This window comes from Schistocerca cancellata, chromosome 9, assembly GCF_023864275.1.
Source record: "Schistocerca cancellata isolate TAMUIC-IGC-003103 chromosome 9, iqSchCanc2.1, whole genome shotgun sequence".
In the NCBI taxonomy this organism is placed as follows: domain Eukaryota; kingdom Metazoa; phylum Arthropoda; class Insecta; order Orthoptera; family Acrididae; genus Schistocerca; species Schistocerca cancellata.
The window spans coordinates 131,823,704-131,834,949 of record NC_064634.1 but is presented as its reverse complement, the minus strand read 5'-3'; the positions used below and the strand labels follow the sequence as shown (position 1 = coordinate 131,834,949).

The following is an 11,246-nucleotide window of genomic DNA, read 5'->3' as shown; positions in this document are numbered from 1 at the left end:
CTGACATAGGAATATAAATTTTTTTGAAATGCTCTACAATGTGGTGCATTTTTCATTGTCGCTGTGGTTTCTCTCTCCTGGGTCCTTGAAATCAGGGAGGTTTGAGTGGTACACCCTGCAATATCATAAGGCTAACAAATACTCATTTTACTAATTGTCAAACTTACTATATGAAATGAAAAATATCCACTTTAAAATAAAATACATTGATCTGCAAATGAAAATTAACACACTCATATGTATGAAGATTCTCTGGAAGTTTTTCCCTCTTTAGCTCTCCCCCACCCTTGCTAATTCCAATGTGAACAAATGAAAGAAATATGAAACACTCTAAACTTAGATACAACTTTTATTACACTTGAGGAGAAATACCATTATAATTATTGATCTATACTTTATGACAGCAGCACTTAGATAAGTTCACTATGAGATGAAGATCATATGACAAGACCATACTTCAATAAGCTATAAAACTTACAAACATTGAAAGTTATACACTGTTACTTATCTAATATGAAGTACCACCTTTGAAGAATATTTGAAGAACTAAACTTTTTACACTCAAATCTTTTCTGATGACAAAATAGTTATTATAATTTCAAATGTATGATTTTCCTGATGATGGCTTGTAAGTGGGAGGTATTAACATCTCATCTACAAAAAATGGTTCAAATGGCTCTGAGCACTATGGGACTTAACATCTGAGGTCATCAGTCCCTTAAAACTTAGAACTACTTAAACCTAACTAATCTAAGGACATCACACACATCCAGGCAGGATTCGAACCTGCAACCGGAGCGGTCGCGCGGTTCCAGACTGAAGTGCCTAGAACTGCTCGGTCACATCGGCCGGCATCTCATCTACAAACTAATTACATATCAAGATAGAACTTTAAACAGTGCATTGCTCATTTGTAACCTTATGAGCTTTCTGAAGTAGTGTTCTGTCTGGACTATAGCTGGTAGAGACCGTGTTTTTTCAGAGCAGAACAAAACATTTGAAGTGTGTCGAGAAGTGAGATGCATTCTGACAACTTGTTGAATAAGAGGTCCCATTGTGCTAATGATACTATGGAAAAGAGAAAGGATATGCAGGAAACAAATTTGTAAAATGAAGTAACCTTTAATAATTTATATAATCTGCTTAGTTGATAGTAGTTACCAAGACATCAAAATTATTGTATAACATACCCCTCATCTGATAGATGCATACTACTGCTAACTCTCATATGAAGAGTGTGTGTGTGTGTGTGTGTTTGGGGGGGGGGGGGGGCATTATTTATGCGAAGCAGTACAAATACACGAGCATGCATTTTAACATTATAAATCCAATATATTGATATGATTAAAAGACCTAGAATGTAACTATGACAAAATATAATAAAAATGCAACAAAATATAGCCAGTATTTGAAAATATGTGCAACAAATGTAAACAAATGTTAAAACCAGTACTTAACAAAATTTCATACACAGAAACTTGATTTTAATTTTTGTTCAGTTAAGTGCAATGATGTAGGATTCATGTTAATATCAAAATAAAACGTGTTTAAAATGTTATTAAGATTTCTAAAGCAAACATTATTGTGGAAAGGTATTTCACGTAATTCGCTGACTAGAATTGTAATATTTCAGCATGTTAATTATTTTGGAAAGTTTGTAACAAATTGTGAATCTAAATTATGTAACTTATATTAGTAAACCAATACTTTTTAATTATAAACTTCAACGCTACTGTTGAAAACAATGAATGCTTTCATATTTCAAGTGTTACAACATACAAGGACCAGTGTCAACAGCCATGATATGGCTAGTATTGCCTCAGATCTTGTAAGGTCAGTGATTTGGCATATTTGTGATGTGAATAAACAAGTTCTTAAGTACATTTCCATTTTGGCCCCATATTTACTAGATTTGATTAAACTGATTCGTCGATCCTGATGTTAGGAAGAGCCCAAACTTACTTTCATGTAGAGACACACTTCAATTATGAACTTCAAGAAACATTAAGTTTGGTATCGAGTGCTAGAAGCCACAAAAGATGACTGTATTTTACGCTGCACAAAATATTATATTGTATCACAGACTCTTTCCAAATTGAAGAATATACACACAAGGTTTGCTTATGTAAGAAAGCTCACTGAATTGCTGCTTTTAGCAGGCTCAGGTTACGAGTGTGTAGTGATACCTCCTCAATCCACACTGGGGCCAATTTAGAAGGTAGCTGGAAGTTCAGAGGCATTGTCTTCTTTGTGGCTTCTCCGTAGTCAGTGTTAAAGCATTGGTTGTATCTGGTGTTATAGCTACCTGGGGTGCTGTATCCTTACTCTGTTTGCCTTGGCAGGTATAGGTGTTGGTGATATGTACTGTTTAGCTGGGCATCACTTGTGTCGAAATTTCTACCCTGATGATAGGTTTTTTCATTAAGAGAGTGTAGGAAGGGGCAAAAATGGGCAGCTTTATTGGCTTATATTCTTTATCGAATATTGGGCAATCTCAACTCCAGACTACATGGCTCCCAGAGCAGTTGATGCATATTGCTGGAGATTGGCAGTAAGTGCCATATTCGCATGTTGCCTTCCCATATTTCCTGGAAGTCGCTTAGCATCTGACGCTATGTTGTTAGGCCAAATTGCTAGAATTTTTATCACCTCACAGTGTTAGGTATGTAAAGTTCAACCTCCAAGTCTGCAGAACCCTGCCATGATGCACTCGGGTAGTCATGGCAAACTGAAGGTCATTATGAAACTGGCGGTCTCCTCTATCTCCCTATTATTACTACACATTCTTTGTACCAACATTGACTGCTCCCCGTGACACCCAAACTTGTTTCAATTCTGAGATATCCATGTTCATAATATCTCAGCATGTGATCACACTCTCGCTGGAGTTAGAGCTGTGAATTTTAAAAACTATACCATATTCACTCAGTTGCTTAGAGTTCCTTAAAAGCTCCAACTGCTTTGATTTGTTAGTTTCAACCAGCAAGCCCTTCCAAGCCTTTAATACAGAAAGGGGTCACATTTTCACAAATCCCTTCCTTCCTCACTAGAAACAGATTCGGATTTATGACTTCTTGAGTCCTGTTACTAAATACAATCAGATCATCAGGAGGATTAACCTCACTCAGTCTTTTGGAAGAGAAAGTGTGTGAACACTCCCAGGCAGTACACCTATTGTGCTGGGAGTGATTTTGTGTAATTTTTATGCTGTGGCATTCCTACAAGCAGCGAGGGATATGAAGGTCCATCCAGACAGAGCCCTGCTTGCCAGTCTTTTACAACTGAGTTGAGGCAGGTTCCCTAGAGGTTGCCTGCTAATGACTACTGTGTCTCAACTGCCACTCATCTTATCACCACATAGCACATCTTGAGATTATTTTAAAAAACCACATAGGTTTGTATCATACTCTTGATACGAGTGGTTAAGCCACAATTCCCAATCCTCCTGACAATGTTCCACCACTGCACTGCACGATGGTAGTTAAAGCATGCCCAGGGCATATAGTTAAAGAGGACTGGCGGCACTCACCAGTCCCCATTTCAGGAAACCCGATATTGCCAAACTGGTAACGCGTATCCAGTAAATCAATAATGAGCTCCCCGAAGTGCCCGCATGCTACAGATGTGGCAAGTATTAGCAGGGGGCCTAGGTCAGAGAGAGGGAAATTGTAGCATACTTACCTAAGTTTCAAAACCTTATCCACATGAGCTGGTTAACACTGCTGCAGATTATATGAGAATTTCATGGAGTGTTTCCGTAAGTGTTACCCAACACTTTTAGATTTACTTTTCTAGTTACTGCTTGAAATTCAAATTTTACAAGATCTGGTATTCCTTTTCTTAAAGGAAATTACTAGAAAATCATGTCACTGGTAAATATGAACAGTACACTAAAGCATAATAAAATTACAAAAAATAATAGTACACAAAGCCTGTACAAAAACAGCACTTTATTTGAATAACAATTCCAAAAATACATACACTCTCACAATATAATACACTTGCACTGTGCAACCAGGTACTCTGGCATGTTCAAAGCAAGTTTGTCTTGAAACTGACAAAAAAAACTTCAAACAGCATAATTTTTTGTGCAATTTATAGACCAGCATTTACTATCAATCACAGACAAACTGATTCCCAGGTAGAAAAGTTAGTATCACAGAATCTAATACACATTGTTTATTTTATAATGCACTTCTTACTTTTGATATACTATCTTTAGGTATTCAAATGCACACCGAGCTGCAGAAGATTTTGCCTTATTTTCAGATTTAGCGGATCCATAGCACACTATAGGGGGATCCTTATAGAGGTGGACCACACACTGGGCTAAATCGTTGCTTGTACGATGCGGTAAAATTTCATATTTAACTTCAAAGTTCATTTTTGATGCGATTGACTGCACAAGAAATACATATTGTTTGTTACCTGTCGGTTTCAGAGAAAATTCTGGAAGTGGATAGCGTGAGCCTCTGTCAGACTCCTGCTGAAGCTGGTCTCTCTGGCAGTGCTCAAACCCTTCAAGATTCAAATTACTTCCCTGAAGATATGGTGCTTTATATTTATTGTGTGTCCCATCCTGCAAACCTTTCTGATCCTCCTCTTTAACAACATTATATTGAAATGAATGTGCAAAACCATAATCATTTTCAGAGAGGGAATCATCATCTAGATGTAAATTTTTAAGCATTTTGATAGCTGCCTCTTCCCTTGCTTCATTCTGTGAATTACCATGCCCTGTTTCAACATAATCCAAAAATTCACAAACTGCAACAAAACCTTTTCCAGTTACTTTTCTTGATACCAGAGAATATGATGGGGGCGGAAACTTATTGTGCTTGGACACTTCTTCCAGTTTGTTTACAGGACTGTCTGTCAGAGAGTGTGCACTTGGCTTTTTATTTTTCAGAAAGTATGTGGAAGTTGAAGCAAGTGATCCTGCTTGTCTGTGACTGTTTGCAGTCATTGAAATGGAAGAATTATAAGGATCACTAAATGAAGGAAAAATCTCATCTGCAGCGTCATATGTAGAAACGGACATATTATCTGGGTCTGTAAGATAGCAACAAGTTCTGGACAGGATATCCATCACATTTTTTGTCGCTTGAGTCTGCTGACAAGCCACATTTTCTTCGCCCTCAACTTCATCATCATGATGTTCATATTTGAAATGAGTATTTACTGGTGTATTTGAGCCACCAGTGCTGTCCTTGTAATGCCTCCAAGGCTCCATTGTAAGGCCAAAAGGATCTTTAATATCAGTATTCTGACACTGCAGATCTACTGCATGTTTATTATTCCTCCAACTTCTGCCCTGTAACAAAACATTTTATTTGTAGTACATAGTTCAGTTACTCTACTGTCTGATTTAAAATAATTTAAGTATAGTGGAACTTTTGTGCAACTGTTCATGAAATAAATACTTAAAATAAATGCAACAATCATCATCAGAGATGATAACTGACAGAATGTCTTTTTAAATGTGTTAGATTTACCCTCAATTTTAACAAGTATCTGTAAGATTTACATCTTTGTGTTCGAAAAAACTGATTTGTGTTTTCTTTTTTTAATATAAATAAATATAAATGTGTTGTATTGCTTTATTATTATTACGAGGGCAGTTCAATAATTAATGCAACACATTTTTTTTCTCAGCCAATTTTGGTTGAAAAAACCGGAAATTTCTTGTGGAATATTTTCAAACATTCCCGCTTCGTCTCGTATAGTTTCATTGACTTCCGACAGGTGGCAGCGCTGTACGGAGCTGTTAAAATGGCGTCTGTAACGGATGTGCGTTGCAAACAACGGGCAGTGATCGAGTTTCTCTTGGCGGAAAACCAGGGCATCTCAGATATTCATAGGCGCTTGCAGAATGTCTACGGTGATCTGGCAGTGGACAAAAGCACGGTGAGTCGTTGGGCAAAGCGTGTGTCATCATCGCCGCAAGGTCAAGCAAGACTGTCTGATCTCCCGCGTGCGGGCCGGCCGTGCACAGCTGTGACTCCTGCAATGGCGGAGCGTGCGAACACACTCATTCGAGATGATCGACGCAACTCTGAAGTGTATTGTGCTACTCTTCAGAAATTGAAGAAACGACTTCAGCGTGTTCGTAGGCACAAAAATCTGAACGAACTTCTCCTTCTTCATGACAACGCAAGACCTCACACAAGTCTTCGCACCCGAGAGGAGCTCACAAAACTTCACTGGACTGTTCTTCCTCATGCACCCTACAGCCCCGATCTCGCACCGTCGGATTTCCATATGTTTGGCCTAATGAAGGACGCAATCCATGGGAGGCACTACGCGGATGATGAAGAAGTTATTGATGCAGTACGACGTTGGCTCCGACATCGACCAGTGGAATGGTACCGTGCAGGCATACAGGCCCTCATTTCAAGGTGGCGTAAGGCCGTAGCATTGAATGGAGATTACGTTGAAAAATAGTGTTGTGTAGCTAAAAGATTGGGGAATAACCTGGTGTATTTCAATGCTGAATAAAACAACCCGTTTCAGAAAAAAAATGTGTTGCATTACTTATTGAACTGCCCTCGTATTATTATTATTATTATTATTATTATTATTATTATTTTTTGTTTATTATTAAAAAATGAGTGTCATAAAAAGAGAGGAGTAGGTAACAGCCTTAATTATTTGCTTGTGTTTACTTGGCACCCTATCAGATTATACCTCCTTCAAAAGCAACAAGTGCTGAAGCTAAAACAGTTTCATTATTGTTCTACATTTTTCTTTCTTTCAGTTTTCATTCTGATATCATGCAAGACAGCTAGTACCATTCCGAAATTAAGTGATCCTTTATGCTGTAAACAAAAAAGCCTTCTTTTTTACTGACAGTAAAATATTTCAGTGCAAAATATGAGAGTAGTTAGTGAACCAGAAAATATAACCAAATACAAAAATGCACTTTTGAAAGCCATTGGGAACAAGATTTCTTTGTTTCCAATGGCAGCTGCAACATTGAGTCGAAAAATCACAATTTGCGTTTGACTTGTGATTAAGCAATGAAAATCATTGAACATGAATTTAAAAAATAAAAGGATCTGAATTTTAACTGACTAGTCACCTGAACCTACAGGTTGTTTTATTGTCAATGTCACTGGTGGACCATTAGAGCCTTCAGAAAGTGAATCACAAAGCACTGCTGCTTACAACAGTGTCTGGAGGAAAAAAAAAATCTGTGGTGCTACTGTTGCACAGTTATTTGCAAATTCATTACAGTTTCTGTGGCTTGAAGAAATTCAAAACAACAATAGATTACTTTTCATCTTAGACACTGCACCACATGCGAAAAAGGCTGTGAGAACTTCAACAGTACTATATCCAAACACTGTTTCACATGGCCTCCGAGTTTTTTATAGGGCTTCAAAAGAGAGAAGACTTGTTTCCGGATATCAACAATATTAAGAATCTCATTGTGGAAGCCTCATTAAGTATTCAGGCATTTAAAGACAGTGCAACAAATATACCTCTGCCCCCGTCAGCCTGTTATAACTAGATGGGGGACATGGATTTCAGCAGTAGTGTACCATATTTCAAATTACCTGAGCATAACTAAGGCAGTCGTCACTCTGGAGGATGAAGCATCTTCAACTGTAGCAGTAAAGAAATATCTTTAATCTCTGGAAGTGAGAAATTACTTTACTTCCATGTGGCAGAGTTTTTTTTCTGTCATAAGTGGTCTGCCAGCTTCAAGAAACAAGACATCCTCCAATGATGTCAGTGAAAATTGTAGATTATGCAGTGTAAATATTAGAGACTGTGCCAGGGAAATGGCTTCCTTTAGTTAGAGAAAAGTGTAGAACTGTTTTCAAAAAATCCTTATCTTGATAACTAAGAACATTTCAAAAATTCAACGTGGTAACAAGCCTATTGCAGTAGAAATAGACGTTACAACAGTTCAGTGTTTCAGATTTGCTTCAATTATGTTGAGAGGTAAATTTCTCAGATGAAAAATTATTTGGTGGGAGACTCAACATTACTCCAGAAAATCTGAAAAATTATTTGGCTGTCAAGTACAACCAGTAAGCCGATGAGGCACTGTAATTTTTATTTTTCTGTCAAGTACAATTAGCATTTTGTTTGAAACTTCAACATTGCTTTAAAAATTTAATACAACTTCATGTCAACATAAATACGTTGATTGTATAATTGATTGAATAATGTTATCAAGTATATAAAAGGGCATAATGTAAGCGTTTTCTATATTATCACCTATTTTAGCTATTTGTAGAGACTTTTGGCCTGCCTGTTTCAATGATTATAATGCTTGAACTTCCACTCTCTGGCCACTATGCTTCCACTTCTTTGAAAAAAGAGAGACTATTTCATTTATTATTTAAATATATAAATAATTCATGAAAGAAATTTAGCAGTAAAATAAACAACTGAACCAAAAAAGTCATTGACAGGCATGCACACAAGACTGATGACTAAGCTTTTGAACAGATGGATGTGGACGTGGGACACAGAGCTTGCAGCAACTGAGGCCAGCAGAATTACAAGAAGAAAGATTGTTGCACAGACCATCCACATCTGTGAAATTCAAAGAAGCTGGTGTTGAGGGTGTTGGATCCAGATGGCATGGGCTAAGAAGCATCCACCCAGCACATCTTATTCTCCCAGCAGATGCAGGGCCACCTGTTAAAGCAGTCTTTTATACACCTGCTCTGCTGCAATTTCTGCGCAGTCTTTTTTATGTGGGCATGATCACCAACTAGCTGTCCACCCTAATGAATGGCCACTGCCAAACTGTGGCCAAGAACAGAATTGTCCCACCAGTGCCATAACGCACTGTTGAGTACAACACCCTTTTTTTCAAAGGCTTCACAACTGGTACTTTATTCTGGATTCTACATAATATATCACCAAACTTAACATGTGTGTACGGCAAACATTTCATTCAAGTATACATGAAACATATTTGTACATTGTGGAGCCTTCAAAAAAATTGTAATCTTTTCATCTGAAAAAAATTGTTTCTTCATTAGAAATGAATTTCTCTCTTTTGAGGCACTAGACACAAAATTACATGTAAGTACAGAATTATTCTGCAAAAAGTACATAATAAAACAGCTATGGGGAACCTGTGTAATTTTTTTTTCTTTTCTTTTCTTTACTGTATGTAAAAATGCTTAGTTACAAGTATGTTTAAACCATAGATTTTTGATGGATGGATAACAATCTTTGTAACAGGAGCTTGGAGAGAATATTAGCCACCTCATGTAGAAAATGTGCTTTGATGTGCTTCACAATTTCCATTGCTTTTAGTGAAATATACTAACACAAAAGTGTTATCTTTGGTATACTAGCGTGGACCGTATCATGAGACCATTGTCTCAGATGAATTGCTATGGAAACCTAGATCCTACAGGTAATTATATTAAAACTCTTGTATGTCCATGATATATTGTGTATTTTCATGTGCTACAGCATCAGTTGTAATCTACATTTGGTCTTTAAACAATTTTAACATTAATATAGTCATTCAACAAAAATTGTTTCCCTTAAATTTCAATGTGTATCTACATGAATAAATTAAATTTGAGACTGTTTGGCAGTTATGATTGTCATGGATAACAATTTTGTAGGAAATCAGTGTTCGAGAGTTAATGGTACTGTACCATATATTGTGATCGTCATATGGTTTTTGGGGATTGGCAGATGGAAAAAGTCAGTAAGGCAGCACACGAGTAGGATAAGGGGTTGACAAGTGGGTTCCCTGGGGGTAGGCGAGGTGTTGGTGGTTAGTGGCACCCCAAGGCAGGAATAAGATGTCAATAAATTTGTTTGATGCGCTGTCTTGAGTGCTCTTCCTGGTGTTTGAGGGCAAGGGTTTAGGATAATAATACAAAAATAGTGATACTCCTAAACCTACAAGAAACTTTTCTTTTGCACTATAATTATAACTACTTACCATATTATCAATACACGATGGATAAGTTAGTGTTACTCCTGTAAGTCACACTTAGACCATTTGTGGCTATCACATTCTTTAATAGCAAAGCAAATTTATCATAAGCCCTTACATCTGTGTTGAAATCAGCACATATAAACATTACCTTATACAGTCTTTCTGTTTTTCATTTATGTAAAAATGTTTCAAATTTAGCTAGGAATGCAGAGCTAATATGGTACCCTAGGATGTGTTTTATGATGGTTACTAACATGTTATATTCTAAATTCAACGCACCAACTTTCACATGTACATTCTTCATTTGAATGCCTAAAATTCTGCCTGACATCACTGTTTATTTTGGAATACAGGATGAAAAGTTGGTAACCTGTAAGTTTACTGAGAAGGTAAATATTTTCCATTTTAAGCCAATGTTCATTTAGTCATATTAACTTTACTGATTTTTTTCATACTTTCTAATAGAACTTGCTTACGACAAAGTCTGCTGATTACTTCCTCAGACAGACCTCTGTTGTTGAAATGCGTAATGAAATTACTACTGAGAAATTTATCAGGTACAGCATTTTTTAAACTAGTTTGATCACACGGTAAAGGAACTTTGAACCATATATTGAATCTTGTTTTGGATCGGTAATATTCAACAAAATCTGGTTGGAACTTGTTTCTTTCACTAGTTTCCCCTGTTTATACTTGGTAACAGTCTCTTCCCAGCAGAGTGATTTAAGTGTTGTCCACACATTGTGAAACTAGCTTCCCCATAATTGTTGACACAAAGTCGTCTTATAGTCTTATTTAAAATAGTTGGCACTTGACATTTAATGTCCAAAGTTGCAGCATCGGCACCTCAAGTACTGTTTACAGGCAGCCACAACAGCACATTGCTGTCAACAGCCTTAGAAAATCTCTGTGAAGCCTGTATCTCCCACAAAAAAATCAAGTAAAAGATCTCAAATACATGTAATATAGATACCTATTGCATCTCTCTCTCTCTCTCTCTCTCTCTCTCTCTCTCTCTCTCTCTCTCTCTCTCTCTCAGCATGGCAGAAATTTGTTCTTAATTTAAATTAGTGCAAGGACTACTTCAAATTTTTTTTTAACAGACTGAATTTTTCCTTTCATAAACAGCCTCAAACTTATCACATCATATCTCACAAACTACTGACTATTCAGCAATAATTTTTTTCCTTCTTACCAAAATATCTGTCTCCGCAATGAATATTTTAAATTTTCATACAGTGTTTTGTTTCTGAAAATGGTGATTTTATGCAATTGTGTCAATATTTAATTTGTAAAAGCTAAGTTGAATGTCTTATGC

At 36.8% G+C, this 11,246-nt stretch overlaps 1 protein-coding gene across 1 annotated transcript in view; it reads right to left on the bottom strand.

The window, feature by feature from the left end:
- Positions 1–3,935: 3,935 nt before the first annotated feature.
- LOC126101150 (RISC-loading complex subunit tarbp2-like) overlaps positions 3,936–11,246 on the bottom strand; it is a 68,502-nt gene continuing 61,191 nt past the window's right edge. The window contains exon 3 of the mRNA XM_049911843.1: positions 3,936–5,314. Coding sequence (XP_049767800.1) covers positions 4,199–5,314 — 1,116 coding nt within the window. The 3' untranslated portion in view covers positions 3,936–4,198. The remainder of the gene's footprint in view (positions 5,315–11,246) is intronic.